At 50.6% G+C, this 17289-nt stretch overlaps 6 protein-coding genes across 6 annotated transcripts; 3 read left to right on the top strand and 3 right to left on the bottom strand.

The window, feature by feature from the left end:
- Positions 1–1014: 1014 nt before the first annotated feature.
- PtrM4_013130 (SpeB, Arginase-agmatinase-formimionoglutamate hydrolase, arginase family) lies at positions 1015–2530 on the bottom strand (the record flags this gene model as incomplete). Its single annotated transcript, XM_001931242.2, has 4 exons — positions 1015–1407; positions 1578–1750; positions 1855–2356; positions 2405–2530. The coding sequence occupies 4 exons, from the start codon at positions 2528–2530 to the stop codon at positions 1015–1017; spliced, it is 1194 nt and encodes a 397-aa protein (XP_001931277.1).
- Positions 2531–3309: 779 nt separating this feature from the next.
- PtrM4_013120 (RP1-2 domain containing protein) lies at positions 3310–4005 on the bottom strand (the record flags this gene model as incomplete). Its single annotated transcript, XM_001931241.1, has 3 exons — positions 3310–3621; positions 3684–3831; positions 3887–4005. 3 exons carry the CDS (start codon positions 4003–4005, stop codon positions 3310–3312), a joined length of 579 nt encoding a protein of 192 aa, XP_001931276.1.
- Positions 4006–4521: 516 nt separating this feature from the next.
- PtrM4_013110 (uncharacterized protein) lies at positions 4522–5273 on the top strand (the record flags this gene model as incomplete). The annotated part of the gene is made up of 4 exons (XM_001931240.2): positions 4522–4530; positions 4579–4665; positions 4711–5073; positions 5127–5273. The coding sequence occupies 4 exons, from the start codon at positions 4522–4524 to the stop codon at positions 5271–5273; spliced, it is 606 nt and encodes a 201-aa protein (XP_001931275.2).
- A 1200-nt stretch (positions 5274–6473) lies between these two features.
- PtrM4_013100 (NMDA receptor-regulated protein 1) lies at positions 6474–9118 on the top strand (the record flags this gene model as incomplete). The annotated part of the gene is made up of 4 exons (XM_001931239.2): positions 6474–6555; positions 6603–8561; positions 8614–8712; positions 8760–9118. The coding sequence occupies 4 exons, from the start codon at positions 6474–6476 to the stop codon at positions 9116–9118; spliced, it is 2499 nt and encodes an 832-aa protein (XP_001931274.1).
- A 596-nt stretch (positions 9119–9714) lies between these two features.
- Positions 9715–11581, top strand: PtrM4_013090 (uncharacterized protein; the record flags this gene model as incomplete). The annotated part of the gene is made up of 2 exons (XM_066103086.1): positions 9715–9783; positions 10094–11581. The coding sequence occupies 2 exons, from the start codon at positions 9715–9717 to the stop codon at positions 11579–11581; spliced, it is 1557 nt and encodes a 518-aa protein (XP_065965288.1).
- A 2874-nt stretch (positions 11582–14455) lies between these two features.
- On the bottom strand, positions 14456–17091 carry PtrM4_013080 (CDC6, Cdc6-related protein, AAA superfamily ATPase; the record flags this gene model as incomplete). Its single annotated transcript, XM_066103085.1, has 3 exons — positions 14456–15339; positions 15533–16622; positions 16678–17091. The coding sequence occupies 3 exons, from the start codon at positions 17089–17091 to the stop codon at positions 14456–14458; spliced, it is 2388 nt and encodes a 795-aa protein (XP_065965287.1).
- Between the last annotated feature and the right edge of the window lie 198 nt (positions 17092–17289).

Here is a 17289-nt window from a genome sequence, read left to right as displayed (position 1 = left end):
TAGTGGAGCAATAGGACGGAGCGAGATGGAAACTGGCTGGCGATGACGTAACAAACCAAAGAGACGTCGAACATCTTGCGCAATATGTTGGGATTGTACAGGTGGCGCTTAGGATAAGGCTAGAGACTGGTGGGATCCAAGGACTTTTGCCAGCGTGGACAGTGACCTGGCAATGCTGCGGATACCTCCAGGTTCTCTCCGAACTTCGATATATGAAGTTCAACAACCGTAGTATGCTCTTGACACCCTCTATACATTCCGTACTCTCATGATGCAGCTTTTCTAGTCTAATACTATTTCTTAGACGAGTCCCTATTAGACTCCGCAACAATCAATTCAATCCGGTCACTCTCCTAGACCCACTTACCTATCTAGGTAGGGCTTAAACTCCTATAGGTAACTACTAGGCTTAAAGCGGTAATCAATCAATCCAATCTGAACCTTCTAGGACCCACTTAATTGATTGTTGCGGACTGTGGTCCCTATGGACTCAACGAATAGGAGACTTTCACAATATGTTCGGCACTAAATTGGATAATGTATTCTTTGCATAATTCAGTCAAAGCTGTACTAACACTTCATCTTAAAATACTATACTGTGGTCATCATCGTCGCCAACACCATAGACATAACCTGACGTTCACTAAGGCTTAATTAAGCTTTCAATACTGGTTGGGACATGCATACTATAGGCTAGGGTTGGACCACGTTGCGGCGACCTATTATGCGACCGCGACGAGAAAGCGCTGTGCCTATATAGAGGGTGTCCAACAGTCTTGTCACCTATGTAGCAGTTTTTGTACTATACTATATGTCCACATAAAATCACTGTATACATATATACCCTTTAAGAAGTGCTCGCAGACTCGTAAAATGCATACCGTATCACACAACAACTACGACTGTAATGAGAATCAACAGCATGCGATAGCTATATCCACTCAATACAAGCGTCTGATCATCCAAAATCGTAGAACAGTGGTGGACACAGTTGTCTATAGGCGATACTCTCACTTATAGCTCATCTTTCTCGTCAGAAGTCTTCACCTTTGTCCGTGCTTGCTCTATGAGACCCTTCCTGACCATGCTTGTAAGGACTTCGTAGGCCACTTGGGCCGCAGCAAGGCCTGTCGTTTCCGCAGCACCATCGTAGGCTGGACTGACCTCGACGATATCCGCACCAATGACATTCATCCCTTCAATGCCCCGTAGAATTCTGATGAGTTCACGCGTGGTCCAACCGCCAGGCTCAGGCGTGCCCGTACCTGGGGCCATACCAGGGTCGATAACGTCTATGTCTATGCTAAGATAGACAAGTGTCTCGGTGCCTACACGGTCCATAATTGAACTGATGACCCCCTTGACCCCGATGTCGTCGAGGTCATCTGTACTGATGCGATGCCATCCCTGAACTGTGTCTTAGCGTTTGCAGATGAGAGGATGAAGACGTTCGATGAATGATTTAAGAAAAAAAAGGTGAAGGTGAAGGTGAAGATGAAGATAAAGGTAGAGGTAAAGGTAGAATTGTGGAAGCATGAAAGCGTGAAAGCGTGAAAAAAGAGTTTTGGCAAACGTACCTGTTGCGAGTCATCCGTGTAGTCTTCTGGTCCGTCGCCGGACAGTCTCGTCCTCAACCCTGCATGCACACTCGAACCGTTCGCAATCAGACCTTCTGTTGAGGCCACCCAAAACATGCTGCCGTGATTGAAGGAAAGTGAGCTCTCATCGAGCCATGCAGAAGGATACTTGGCTACACACATTAGCATGTATTCACTACCACCCAAAAAATTACAGCTCCAAATCGACCATTATCGGAGATTGGAAGCCTCAACCAAAACTGAGAAGTCAACATACCTGGATGCCATGTATCAAGGTGCGCATCGAAATGCACTACCGCGATTGGCTGCCCGTACACCTCCTTTAACGCCCTCAAAGCAGGCAATGCAATACTGTGATCTCCGCCTAGTGTGAGCAACTTGGGCTTTTTCAAGTACTGGACGCCACTTTCGGCGCTCTTCTCTGTTGCAGGCCTCTTCCCCAGCTCCATGAATGCCTCGCTCATCTGCTTCAGGGCTAAGACGTTGTCGAATGGCGTAATTGGGATATCTCCGCAATCTATAATCTTGGCCCATGATGTATACGGATTCAGGTTTGCTCGGGGGTTGAAGCCGCGGAAGGATGTCTGACGCGCGGAGCCAGCACGAATGGCACGGGGGCCAAAACGAGCACCGGGACGGTACGAGACGGCGGTATCGAAGGGCGCGCCGAGGATGGCAATGTCGTACGTCGTTTCGGGATGGGTCAAGCAGCGCGTGTGCGGTAGGTGTGCGAAAGTAGAGATACCACTGAAACTCCACTGTTATCTGTCAGATGAGATTGGAGCCCAAGAACATACAGAGCTCACATCTGTACCCCACTTCCTCTCCAGCTCATCTAGTCGCTCTTGGGAGAAGGTATCTTCTGCATGGTGAGTTGCGTGTGAGGAGACACTAACTGCGCCAGCAATGAGGGCTACCCAATTCCACAGCATGATGTGATATACCAGATTCTAGAGGCATTGAACCCAAGTATTTAAGGACTGGCACGTATGGTAAATAATTAGGTAAAACGCGTCTTATCGGGTGTGTTGATTGATGTCATGTGCAAAGGCTCCGTGACCGGCACTGCGGGGCAGCCCAACAAGGCAGGTCCATCCTGGCGTCAAGGAAGACTATCGGACTATGTACCGTACATAGGCACTTGTTAAACATCTAGGAGCCTACAATGCGGAGCATTGGCGACAGGTTTCGGCATGGGTAAATGAATGACGTGAGGAGTCTTGACTCGTGAGGACGCGACCGTGTTTTGCGATATTCGGCTGCCCTACATTTCAACCCGTTGCATGATCATGCCTGAGGTTAGGACACGGATTTCAGATACCGAGATAAAATATATTACAGAGGTAGTGACACATATAACTAGTTATCAGGTAAACTAAAGCTACCAAAGACCTGCTGCAATGAAACTTGGTAGGATGAAGATGGCAGGCCTAAGAACCTGGCTCGTTCCGCAATTGAAAAGGAATAGTTATATCCGCTTCCACCCTATGCCAGATAAACAAACAATCTCATTTGTCGCCCTCCTTCTTCGTAGCCCAGTTCATGTCCAGGATGCTTGCATGAGGTGCGGATTCTTTGCCGACTAACCTAGCGAATTGCTGGGCGTAAGAAGCTCCGCCCTTATTAACTCGGATGCTTTTCTGACGGCCAAGCTTTGTACTTGATGCAGGTACTGAAGAGATAGCGGCGTCCTCGATGGGTGGGATGATGCTCAGAGCAGGTACGGCAGCCTCGGGTTTGATGGGTCAGCGATGGCATTTTCGCTTGCAGCGCGAATCGGGAGAGACGTGTTCTCGGCCAGCTCATCTTTGTTCTCTGCCGACGCAGCTGCCTCTTGCTCTTCAAACTTGGCTGCATCATCCGAATCATCATAGTCCATCTCCTCGTCGTCGGTGTTCGTATCCACGTCCATCACTCCGTCTCCGATGTACGCACTCACTATGGCCGCAATGTCCTCGCTGCGAAATTCGTTCAGCTGGTCAAGCTCTTCTCGCAAGTCCTGCAGTGCTTCGAGAGAGAGTGACTAAAGGTTGGGTTACAAAGTCAGTTTCTTTCATAAGTTCCATGTAGATGCGTATTACACACATCTTTTTTTCGTCTTGCTTCATCCAGGCTTGTAAGATAGGCCTGTTCAGCAGTAAGCCTGTATACATCGTCATCTTGCCAGTCGTCAAGAGCGCATGCAATTAGAATGCAGTTCCTAACAATGTAGTAAGGTGGCAGAGTATTGTTACTGCCAACTTCACTTAGTCTTGATCTTTTCTCTATCAAATGTTTCCCGGGCTCACCTCAGGTTGTACTTGGCATCTGCAATGCACTTTTCTATGTCGCCTTTATCAAAGAGCTTTCCAAAAGCTTCGTATTGCGATTGATACGGCGGATCGCCAACTCGATATGGATCTGTCATCGTGCTTGACGGAGGTGATGTTGGGTAAGATCAAGAGTTGGGTATCGTAAGTTCACTTTCACCATAAGAAGAGATGAATCTCCTGCTAACCTATATAGCCACCTCGTGGCTGAAGATGCCTTCATATACAAGCCGTAGAGCATGCGCCAAGGGTTGATCGGGTAGCACAGAGCCGCGACTGGACACCTTCGGAAGGAATGATCCGTGAGAAGCAGGACGATGGGGGAAGAGCGAAGGACATTACCCGAGCAGCCTGCACAATCACAATGAAATCTCCCATGTTAACGTGTACAATACGGATTCCTAAAACTTGAATTGCTTTTGTGAAATATATGATTAAACAATGCGGAGTATTGGCGACAGGTTTGGGTATGGCAAAATGGATGACGTAATGGAGTCTTGTCCCGTGAAGACGCGACTGCGCGTTTTGCGCTAAGCCCTGAACACGAGACATTCGGGTGCCCTCCATTTCAGCTCACAACTCAGATCTATCACATTTCAACCCGTTGCACGACCATGCCTGAGGTAGGAAGCTTCTGATGGACACGAATTGCAGATACTGACGCGAAAAAGATTGCAGAAGTAGCCCGCGTTGTGCACTTTCTGAAGAAGCATATCGTCGGAAAGACCATCAAAGGTGTCAACGCTTTGGATGATGATGTATGTTCATCCTACATGTCCCTTGAACCTACTTACATGATCTAGATAGTATATGGAAAAGTCGGTACCTCTGCTTCAGCTTTCAAAAAAGCCATCACTGGCAAGAAAGTCGTGGACGCGCGACAACAAGGCAAATACTTCTGGCTTGTTTTAGACACCCCGCCCCATCCTCTGTTTCATTTTGGCATGGCAGGATGGCTTGAAATAAAGAACGAGGAGACTGGTTACTATCGTTCAGCTAAGCCTGAGAAGACTGAGTGGCCTCCCAAATTCTGGAAGTTTGTTTTGCAGATGGAAGAAGAACCGGAGAATGAGGTGGCATTCGTGGACGCAAGGAGATTGGCACGTATTAGACTGGTGGATGCTGCTGCAGAAGACATGAGGAAGACGACACCGTTGAAAGAAAATGTATTTGTGGACCTAATTGACACATACCAGCCCCAGCTAATCACAACACACAGGGCCCCGACCCTATCCTAGACAAATCCATCCTGACTGTAGAGTGGTTGGGCAAGAAGTTGAGGAGTAAAAAGGTGCCCGTCAAGGCCCTGTTGCTCGATCAAGGTCCGCAGTCGCTCTCAAGATGTCAGCATTTTTACACGTTCTAACTCCATGTAGCCAACATATCGGGTATAGGGAACTGGGTTGGGTACGTTCAACCGGCACTGTATGCTGCAAATCGTACTGACATGAATAGCGATGAGGTCATGTACCAGGCCAAACTGCACCCTGAGCAATACAGCAACACATTCAGCGACGAGCAGATCAAGACACTTCACGAGGCGATCATGTACGTCTGCGATACTGCGGTAGCAGCCAATGGAGATTCAGATCTTTTCCCCGAGCACTGGCTCATGAAGCATCGTTGGGGTAAAGGGAAGAAGGAGGCAAGCAAGCTGCCGAACGGCGAGAAGATTACGTTTCTCAAAGTTGGCGGACGTACATCGGCTATTGTTCCGAGTGTCCAGAAGAAAACAGCGGCTGTGGCTGGCGATGTCTCTGAGAGTGCCGCAGACGAAGACACTGAAAAAGAGGCAAAGCCTAAGAAGACCAACAAGAGAACCGCAAAGGCAGCAAAGGAGGAGGAGGAGGAAGTCGAGGAGAAGGCAGAGCCCAAGCCCAAACGAGGCCGCAAGAACACCAAGGGAGAGGTCAAGGTGGAGACTGAAGACGCTGTTGTTGATGAATTACCAGCAAGACCGAAGCGTCAGAGCAAGAAAGTCAAAGAAGAGACCGATGAAGAAGGTGGCGATGAAGCTGAGAAGGTCAAGCCAGTGAAGAAGCAAAGCACGGCAAAGGCCACCAAGGCAAAAGTCAAGAAGGAGGACCAGAATGAGGTTACTACAGAAACGCGGCGGTCCGGACGTCTGTCAAAGTAATTTACGGTGGACATTGTATGTAAAAGAGAGTATGCGGCTGTAGTTTTCCAAATAGAGAGTAAACAAGGACCATTTGGCACATCTGTCTGAAGATGACTATGCAGTAGACCCATATAAGCGGGGTGCTCAGATGCGCACGTGCATTTCATGATGGATGTGCGGGCGCTAGCAGTCATAGCACTCTGGCGTTGAATTTCAGAGCTCCCCACACTGTAACGTAGTGCGGACACCAGTCAGCCAGCCACCGGAACCACAGCGACTTGTTGAAATTGACCTGGCGCAATGATATACTGTTTCGACTAGAACACGCATCTGTCCCAAACCACTTCCTTGGCATTGCTGTGCAGTCGCTCGACCTCTTTCCGAGTCCAGTTCCTGGTGGGCGGAACCCGTTGACGCTTTGCGCCTTCCTCGCACACAACCGCCGCTATGCCGCAGCCATTGCCCAGCAAGGAGCAGACGCTCTTCCGCTCGCTTGTCAAATTCTACGAGGGCAAGCTGTATAAAAAGGGTAGGCTTCAATTGCAGGATAATGTACGGCAGCGCTGACCCCACCAGGCCTCAAAGCTGCCGAGCAGATCTTGAAGAAGTATCCCACCCATGGCGACACACAAGCGATGAAAGCCCTGATTCTCAACACCCAGGGCCAGGGTGAAGAGGCCTTCGCCCTCTGCAAGGAAGCCCTTCGTAACGACATGAGGTCGCACATCTGCTGGCACGTCTACGGCCTGTTGTGGCGGTCGGTCAAGAACTATCCCGAGGCCATCAAGTCATACAAGATGGCCCTGCGCATCGAACCGAACTCTTTGAACATTCTCCGCGATCTCGCCCTCCTCCAATGCCAGGTCCGTGACTATGAAGGATACATTGAGAGCCGGCGAAAGATGATGCAGGAGAGACCTCAGTTGCGCCAGAACTGGACGGCATTGGCCGTAGCTTACCACCTGTCAGGAAACTACGCCGAAGCCGAGAATATCCTCAAGACGTACGAAGAGACTCTGAAACGACCCCCACCAAAGACTGATCTCGAACACTCGGAAGCGACGCTCTACAAGAACCAGATAATATACGAGTCTGGTGACGTTGAGCGGGCTCTGAAGCATCTGGAAGAAGTTGTCAGAGACAGTCTGGATCGCGGTGCTGCGCTAGAGCTCAAGGCAAAATACTTGCTTGAACTTGGACGCAAAGAGGAGGCTGAGAAGGCCTACCGAGTGCTGCTGAGCAGGAACAGCGAGTACCGCGCATATTTTGACGGTCTAGAGAAGGCCCTTGGTCTGGACCGATCGAACCCCGCTGATATCGGGAAGCTGAACGAGCTGTACAAGTCACTCGCCGACAAGAACGAGCGCAATGATGCGGCGAGGCGTATACCCTTGGATTTCCTCGAGGGCGAGGCCTTCAAGACACAAGTGGACCAGTACCTCCGGCGCATGTTGAACAAGGGCGTACCATCAACGTTCCCAAACATCAAGGCGCTCTACCGGGACGAGGACAAGAAGGCAGTCATTGAAGAGCTGGTCCTTGGGTACGCCTCCAACAAGCAGGCTAACGGCGGCGAAAGTAATGGTGACGTCTCTGCTCGCTTTGAGTCGGCTGTCTTGTACTTCTTGGCCCAACATTACAACTATGTCGAAAGTCGTGATCTGAACAAGGCTATGGAGTACATCAATAAGCTACTTGAGGAAGATCCGAAGTCGGTCGACTACAACCAGACAAAGGCGCGGATTCACAAGCACGCAGGCGACGTTCAAAAGGCCTCGGAAACAATCAACCATGCACGTGAGCTCGACGAGAGGGATCGATACATCAACACAAAGTGCGCCAAGTACCAGCTACGGAACAACGAGAACGAGAACGCGCTCAATACGATGAGCAAATTCACTCGCAACGAGACTGTGGGTGGACCTCTTGGTGATCTCCACGATATGCAGTGCATGTGGTATCTACTTGAAGATGGCGAGGCATATCTACGACAAAAAAAGTACGGTCTCGCACTGAAGCGCTTCACTGCCATTGCCGATATCTTCGAAGTCTGGCACGAGGATCAGTTTGACTTCCACAGTTTCTCATTACGAAAAGGACAAATTCGTGCTTACATTGATATGATCCGATGGGAAGACCATCTCCGCGACCACCCCTTCTATACTAGGGCAGCCACTCAAGCAGTGAAACTTTACGTTCAGTTGGCCGACAACCCGAAGCTAAAGAGTTCCGACGAACTTGACCTGGAGAAGCTGGATCCCACGGAGCGCAAGAAGGCTGAGAAGAAGGCCAAGAAAGAGAGGGAAAAGGCTGAGAAAGCCGAAGCCGAAAAGAAGGCGGCAGCAGCAGCAAAGGCAACTGCCAAGGGCGAGGATGCTGAGACCAAGAAGGAAGACACAGACCCGAACGGCGAGACGTTGCTACAGACGAAGCAACCCCTTGAGGACGCACTACGATTCCTGCAGCCCATGCTCGACTTTTCTCCGCTAAACATGGAGGCCCAAAACGTGGGCTTCGAGGTCTACATTAGGAGAAGTAAGTCCAGACAAGTCCTGCCCACAGTACATCAATACTAACGATTATCTAGACAAATACCTCTTGGCATTGAAGTGTCTGCAGGCAGCACAGGAAATCGACACTGAAAACCCGAAGCTGCATGAACAGAGCGTCCGCTTCCGTCAAGCTCGTAGGTCAGGCCCGCATTGTCATCTTCGTACCACTAACGATAGCCAGTAACTAAGCCTGCTGAACCGCTCTCATCCCAGACAGAGCAGGTAATCAAAGAATCCTTCACCACCCCGGCCGCGGACGCCGACCTCAAAGCCTACAACGACGACTTTTTGAAGAAGCACGCGCAGAGCGCTTCACATCTTCAGTCTGGATATAATGTCCGTTACATACTCGACAAGGCCTCGAAACCTCAGAACGAGCAGGACCTGCAGAAGACGCTAGAGCTACCGAACATTACGATGGAAGAAGCCAAAGCTGGCATGGCATTACTTGATGAGTGGGGGAGCGAACAGAAGATCAAGGACGACTATAGGGCGAAGGCTGCTAGTCGATGGAGCGAGGCTACAGTCTTCAAGGCTTGAACACGACTGCCGATTGAAGTTGACCCGCCAGAGCCAACTTGACAGTGTGTCATGATAATGTGGCCATGAGTAACGTATATATGCGGCTACAGCCATGGTAAAATATGCGCAGCATGTGCAATTTGAAGGCGTGCAATTGTCAAGACAAAAGCAATACATGAAAGTTTGTTGGAACACGGAATGTACAATCTGCTCTAATTCGGCATCTGCTCGTGTTACAGGGGTCAGCCCACAGGCGTCTCGAACAAATGGAAGTTGCGTCACGTCTCACGTTTGCTTGGACCAATCACAGGTCTCGCAGTACGAGAGTTTCCGTCATGGGTTAGCTTCACAGCCCGTCAACTCATCAGCGCAGCCATCGCTTTGCAAAACATGCCATCTTGAATCCGGCAATCCTGTTTTGTATGCTTCAACAGCATACCTTGACGTACCGCGCACCTTCATCACAACGTTTGGGACCTCAACGTCCAAAAATTCTCAACCAACGGTTCGGCCACGTGTCGTCGGGTTCCAACGGCCATCTCCCAACGTCACCGTATACCCCCGTATTGCCGCCACATCCACCGTATTGCAACCGGCTGCATCGGCAAGAGCAGATGGCGACAAGAAGGTCGCACAACAAGACTAGACTGGGATGTCACCAATGCAAGCGGAGACGGATCAAGGTGAGTCTTATTCAGATTGTATATTTTCTGCACACCGGATGGTGTACGCGGCAATTGCTGTTGCTCCCCTTGAGTAGTACTGCGCCACATCTACCTTATATTACCACATTCGGCAATATAGTAATGGCCGAGTAGTTGGGCGGGCATTCGCATACTGTTCAAAGGTTGGAATGTTCTAGAAACATAAGTGATTGAACAAAATGCATTTGTGTTGTGTTTGTGTGTTGCATGACAAGGACAACTTGGCCGACATGGCAGTTCACCATGTCAACCCCATAGTCACCATTCCGACAGCTAACATGACTGCTAGTGCGACTGTAAACATCCATCATGCACGAGTTGCGAGAAGAAGGGCGACACATGCAGCTTCCTTGCGCTCGCACCTTCCTCGCGCCTCTTGACAAATACTATATCACCCACACCCACACAGATAAACGCATCACCGTCACCACCACCACCAGAGACACCAGAGTCTCAGCCAATGCCAGTATTCTCTCCAACCAATCTAATAGCTTTCAGCAATCAGATAGCACTGGCGACGCAAACACCACGTCAAACAGAAATAGTTTTCGACAGCCCATCCTTGGATTTCTCTACAGTTCTGACACCTTCGCCTTTGCAGCTAGCATACTACCAAACCCCCACTATACCACCTTATCTTCGTTTGGATGATGCTTGGAAGGACATACGAGAGGTACTTCCACCATCACTCCAGGAATTGTTAAGTCATTATGAGTTCGCAACATCTCTAACGCTTGCAAACGACGACCCAGCAAAGGCAGCGTGGCAAACCTATATACCCGAGATGGCACAAAACCATGACTTCTTGACGAATTGCGTGTTATCAGTTGCCTCATTGCATCTCGGTCGGCTTTATGAACGCAGTGAGGACAAAAGGAGGATGAACACTCTAGCAGCAGCACGGATGAACAAAGCTCTAGTGAGATATAGAACAGAGCTAGAGAATGTTACCCCACAGAATGCCGCAGCATTGTTTGCTAGTTCGACATTCACGGCAGTGTATCTTTTCCGCACGTCTGCCATCGACATTGAGAATCTACGCGCATCAATACCCCCGGGTACCGTCGTGCCACCACCAGATGTAGTAGACAAAATGTTATCATGTGCGTTACGAACAATCTGGGCCCTCAGAGGGCCTCTCACAGTACTTCTTTCGGGGTGGAACTGGGTCGTAGGAAGCAAGATGCAGCCGGTTACTGCGCGGGAATGGTGGCCGAAACAAGACGTACCCGCGACGGAACGGGCGGTCTTTGAAGATAAACGCTTAAAAGAAATTGAGAAGTTATGGATGGAAAGCGAAACACCCTTGGGAGCGCATTGCGTATATCTCTCACAAGCGCTCATTTACCTCCGCCAGAGTTTCAATTTGATCAGTCACTTGACTCTTTTTGAACGCTACCAGCCGATGACAGCCGTACCTTACTCCATCGACGACATTACAGTCTCTACACTCACCGACCGCGGTGCGATTTTTGTCTGGGCTGCTCGCATACCACGGGAATTCATAGCTCTCATAGAGTCCAAGAATACCCATGCCCTGGTCATTCTAGCGCACTACGCCGTCTTGCCTGGTCGAGCTAGGAACGTGTGGTGGCTGGAGGGACTAGGAGCTGATATTGTGACAGCGGTCGCCATGGCATTGGGGAGGGAGCACTGGAGCTTGATTGAGTGGCCAGCGGGCGTAGTGGGCGTGGATTTGGAGAATGCCTTTGGTGTGGGAGGGCGCAGAGATAGGTTAGAGGGAAGTCCTTGCGAGCTGCATATGGATGTGATATGATGGTTGTGTCAGCATTTCAATGTAAGAGAATAGAAAGCATACCAAGTTCAAAGTGAAATCAAGGTACTGCTCTCTGCGAGCGCGCTATGCAGTCATTTCTTAGACACCGAGTACGCCAGCTATATGCTTCCAACATTATGTTGACACGCCAAGCTATCGCATGGATAGAAGCCCTCTGATCAACTCACCAAGTATACAATCTTTTGTATAGGCATCCGCTCTTCCCCACCATACGCTTCGAGACCCAGCCTCGTACCACCCACCCTCATCCAAGAACGAGACCACTAGCAATCAAAGCCACATCCAACACATCGGCAGACATCTCTCTCCACCACAAGGGTAAAGCCTATCAAAGCGTCTCTGTTCAGAGAATAGGCCACCACCAACCTCGCAAAACACGCCTCGCCGGAACGCCACCACCTGGAGAACCGAAGTCCGGCTTTTTTGTACGTATAGGCAGTGACACGTTACGCAGCATAGATGTACAGGGTATGTAGCATTTGTGGCGTCGCGATTCCTTCCCGGTTTCTTGTAGCAGTGAGCTGGCAGACAAGCAGGTAGACAAGCAGGCTGGTAGGTAGGAGGATGAAGCCGGTAAAGAAAAAGAACCAGGTCTTGTAATATTTGCATGCAAGCCCAGACAGCCAGAGCATCTAGTCTACATGATGCTTGCCGAGCAATCTATGTTTCTATTTCGAGCGTCTGCGCTGTGTAATCTGTCCACCGCCCCACTCTTTATCTCTCTCGCCTGGGTGTCATAAAATACTTGACATACTAGTGTCTGTGTTCGCCAGGCACGCATATTAGGTGCTTACTCACAATGCTAGTAGGCGTGTTTGGCGAATACAGTGACCTTTGTACACTAGTATGTCAAGTATTTTATGACATCCAGGCGCTCTGGAGCGCGCGCGTGCACGCGCGTGTAACGAGCCAAGCAAGGAATACGATTGACAATGACATTCTACCAGCAACCTTTTTCACCTTTCGCCTACAGAAACTGGGTGGAGTGCGCAATAACAGTGCTCCACCTTACATACACACTGGCTGATCTATAGTAAAACACGGGTTTTCACAACGTCCGTTGCTCCCAAGGTCTTATGAGGTCAAAATGGGCGATACGAGAGCAGGATCAGTCCCCCTGAGGTTCAGTCTCGCAGTAACATACGGGAAGGATGCGCTGTACCTGGCTCTACCGCTGCTCTGACGTATGTTCCTTCTCTGTTTACCTGCCGTATTTGAAGATTCGGATCTAATTTTCCGCTTCGGGAAATGATGTGACTATGTTGAGGTGTTGGTTTTGCGTTGGTTGCACATACCGCTAGACTGGGCCAGATCGCCAAGTAAAAAAAACCCCCCGTGTGCCTGTCGTATGTATCATGGCGCCGAAGAGTGCCGCAGTTTTTGCATCTTTGCTTGGCCGAGGAGATGAAAGAACGTTACGATGGGCGGATGTGTGGTTGTATGAACTACGCAGCTATAATGTGTCGTAATGTTTCTTGCTCACTCTGCTTTTTGCATTCCAACACGGCATTTGATGTAACTACAGCACGGATGTACGCTTCACTATGCATCTCCCCAACTAATTACTGTTCCTCGCAATGACATCTCCCGCCCCCGCATCAGAACCAGGTAGATCCCGATCACTCCACCAGAAAGCTGGTCATTCCGGCCCTTCTTCTCTGCCGATGGGAGCGTTCGATTCATGTCCTACCGTATCGCGAAATACTACACTGCAACCAAATTAAACTAATCTCGAATACTACTGCGGCTGTTATCCTGGCATTTATCAACGATACGTATAATCGTATTTAGTTGAAATTGAAAGTCGCACGGCAGCTGGTATCGGGTGCAGTAAACAGTAATATACAAAAGACATGAGAATTATGAAGCTTGAACCTGAGACCTGTCCTGACCACTAGCTCAGAAAAGTCCACCAACCACAACCACTGCGCATGAAAGGTCTTGGCAACCAACAGCTCAAATCTTGGAACATAAAAAAACTTCAAGCCGTCCAAGATGTCACATGTCACGAGGCATTTTCTGCTCGGCTAGTCTGCGGTGGCTATTTCTACATGCAGACGGATTCGTAAACTTGTGGCTTGGTTTCTTGGTGGGATTCTCGGCTTGCCCCGCCGACTTCGCGTATGCAGGAGCTTCCTGTTACAGGTGGACCGCAGTAGCAGCCCCTTACCCCACCCCCTCTCCGCCCCTCCGCCGCAAAGTCATGGGGTCCATGGTGATGAGCTCAAGTATCGCCGATCGTGAAACGGCAACGTGTCCGCCACGATTGCATTATCGTGGGGCCAAGCCCGCTCATATGATATCATTGTGTTATACGAAGAAAAAGGCTTGGGCCTGGGTGCATGGCGGGCGTAGCGAGACGGAACTTGACAAGCACTTTTTTCTTTTGTTTTCAAGGCTATCGTATAAGTACCAAGCCACCAGTTCGTCGGGGCCTGCAGGCATGACTGCAGGTTGGGGACTACACACGGCTAAAATGACAGAGGGTTCGCGGTTGGTTCACTCTACAATCCCAGTTGCCCGGCCCGGAACTGTAACGTCCACCGGTAGATCTCAGTGGCATGTCTCATTGGGCATCGTGGGCATCGTGGACATCGCGCCGCGTACTGCATTGATGATCGGACCAGTGGGATACACACAATTCGAAGGGCTGAATCGTGCGTGCATATCGAGATAATAATAATATTTTGGGCCAGCTAATGGATATACACGTGTTGGTTATTGAAAATGTCGATGAAGCACATGGGTAAGCGAGCTGGTGGTTGATCACCGAACCTTCCGCAAGGGCGATCTGGGAGCTGGAAGCATTTACGGGTGGCACGTCACGTGATGGTATCAGGTTGCGAGTGAGTATCAGGCAGCGAAACCCAGGCCGTGGACAGACTCATCATCTCCTAACGCAAGCCGGACTTCGTCTTCTCCCACACCCAGCCGTACGCGACCTACTCGCTCGCCATGCCGGGCCTCTACGCCTATGATGCCTGCTTCTGCGAGCTCGGTGGCTGCAAGAGCGAGACCCAGTGCCCTCGCTGCTTTGAGGTCCGATTGTTTCGAGCCAACATTAGTAGTGTCTCGGTGCTTTGACGGCGTTGTTGGCTGCGTCACCGCGCTGCCAATTCCCTCGACTGTCTCATTTGTTTGCACAGCGAGAATGTATCCATGAACTGGCTGTAGCTGACTCATGAGTCCAAGTCGTTTGACTTCATCGACAACATCTCCCAGGATAGCTTCCCCAATTCCTGACCTACGGATCCGTGCCAAGAGTGCAGCAAGGAACACCTTAGATACCAACGGTAGAGCCCGCAGTGCTTGCTGCAGGGGACTGCTGGTCGCTTCGTTAATTGCCTGTTTGATCGTCGCCATAGTGACAACACCCTTCCGCCCCGCAGAGGAGACCCCCTGTTCTTTGGACCGACCGACCAATTCTCCGGTACCTTTAATTGACCGAGAGCCTTGGGGTAGGTTCGCTTTGCTACCCCGACCGGTCCTACTCGGAGTTGTTGGTTGTGCCTCATCGTCCCGACACTGAGCTGTCGATTCACTCTCGGCAATTTCCACTGCCCGTCTGCAAATGTCCAACGCGCGTCGGGCATCGCCGCTAACTGCAGCCACTTTGCGAGCCGCAAACTGCACAGCGTCAGGATGCACTATGTGGCCAGGAACGCCTTCTAGACGGGACTGGATAATCTGCATCAGTTGGTCATGAGTGTAGCCTGGGAACGTTATACGGGTTAATCCTAAAGAGAATGCGTGTCAGCTTAGTGGACCAAAACGACCGATGTTCCGTTCAAATCGGTCGCGGCGGCTGTATGGTATGAATGCACATAGCGCCTGTGCACGTGTTTTGAGTGTGTAGCGCATTGAAGGGCGACGTGAATGGATGCAAATGCCGTTGTCATGTGTGGGGCTGCCTCAGAGAATTGTACGTACCTAGGCGACTGCTGATTTTATTGCTCAACGTTCTTTCAGGCAGGTCCATAGTATTCGCGACAGCGAGAACGATTAGCCTGCTGTGCCGTAGCCCCGGCCAATTGAAAAAGTTGTACATGACGGATTGATTCTTAGTAACAAGCTGGTCAAGCTCGTCCATAAGGACCACACAGGGCACCCTTCGCGGGCTGGGGGTAGAGAACTCGCGTTCCAACAGCTCCAGCGCATGTGATGGACTCACACGATCTCCGTGGAGTGCTTGCCATAGTAACGAGTATGATTGGTGAGGGTCTGTGACCTTCATGCCATTGATCTCAACAAAGATGAAATCATCAAGCTCTTCAGCTTGTACCGAGGCTTGTAGTTGTGCGACTACTTCCCGCACGGTGGCAGTCTTCCCGGTGCCCGGTGTGCCTGAGATGTAGATGCAGGACCCTGAGCCATCTGTGATGGCAGCCTCTAAGTGGCTGTAGACGGTCGAGAATTCCTCTTCGCGGCAAGGGAGGGCGGCCGGTACCGAGGAGACATGGAGTTGATTCCGTGCAAGCTGGAAGGGTGAGTTGAGTGCCACAGGGTCAAGAACGCGTGTTCCAAGGGGCGTAAACTCTAACTGCTTCTTGACAACAATCCTCTTGTGTGTCGGTGTCAGGAACTTGCGCGTTGCCGGGCTCTTCCTAGTCGAAGACGGCGTAGTCGCCTCGTTGAGCTTCCGGCGCTTCCGCGGGGTCTTGGGCAGACCGTCGTCGTCCGAGTCCGGCATTACGAAGTCGTCCAAGTCTTGCTTGTGTTGCTTCTTGGGACGACCGGCGCCTTTTCTGCTGGCCTTGGTCTGACTTTCCACGAGGTCGATCAAAGCTTGAATATCTTCTGCACCCTTGTACACGTCTTCCCATTTGAATTCAGGGGTATAGGTGGTTGTACGCGTGTTGCAGCCTCTCCTGCAAACGAAGACTTTGCCATAGTCCTTTGACGACTTCTTAACGCCCGCGGGGTATAGCTCCTGGAAGCGTTCCAAAGAGAGTACCTTCGCCGTGCCATTGATCGAGGCGAGCGGGTTCTCGTCAAAGGACGCGCATATGTATAGCTCGTTCTATTGATGGCCAATCAGTAATGTACTCTCGTGATCAAATGTGAACATGTCTTACTGGCAGGAAGTCGGTGCGCTTCTTGTTCTGGCTGCGAATTTCCTTCTCGGAAGAGAACCAAAGAAACTTGGCCATCTTCTCGTCGTCATCGGCATCCTCGTGGAAGTCGCAGATGATACCGACCCATGCCTGATTGCCTTCTGCCTTGAGTAGTACGGCATCACCCACTTTGCATTTGAAGTTGCCCATGCGTGCACCTACTATGCGATTCTGAAGTGATGTGGGTGCGACCTTTCTCTTTCTTGGGGTTGCATTCTGGTCGGGCAGCGCATCGTCGCCCCTATTATTGTCGTAAATCCACTCCCACGGATGGTCTTCGTAACCCAGCTCGTCATCCGAGTCTTCGCGAAAGACTGCACCGCCAGCAAGAAACTGCCGTGCTTTCTCTACCTGTGAGCGTTTTACAGGGGCCATGGTGAAATTGGCTGCAGTTGCAGTTGCAGTTGAAGTAGTTTCGGTCGCTGACGTTGGCGCGGAGTTAAGAGGCGCGACGCGTCGAGGTGGGCTTGGCGCTAAGTTATGATCTCACCGCTCAGGCCTCTTTGTTGCATCTTTCCCCACGCTGATCACTTCACTCAAGTACTGTGTATTCACTTGCATCTCGTGTCAAGA

Source organism: Pyrenophora tritici-repentis, chromosome 1, assembly GCF_003171515.1.
Source record: "Pyrenophora tritici-repentis strain M4 chromosome 1, whole genome shotgun sequence".
Taxonomy (NCBI): Eukaryota; Fungi; Ascomycota; class Dothideomycetes; order Pleosporales; family Pleosporaceae; genus Pyrenophora; species Pyrenophora tritici-repentis.
Note: the sequence above shows the minus strand (reverse complement) of the source record. Positions and strands in the feature narration are given on the sequence as shown.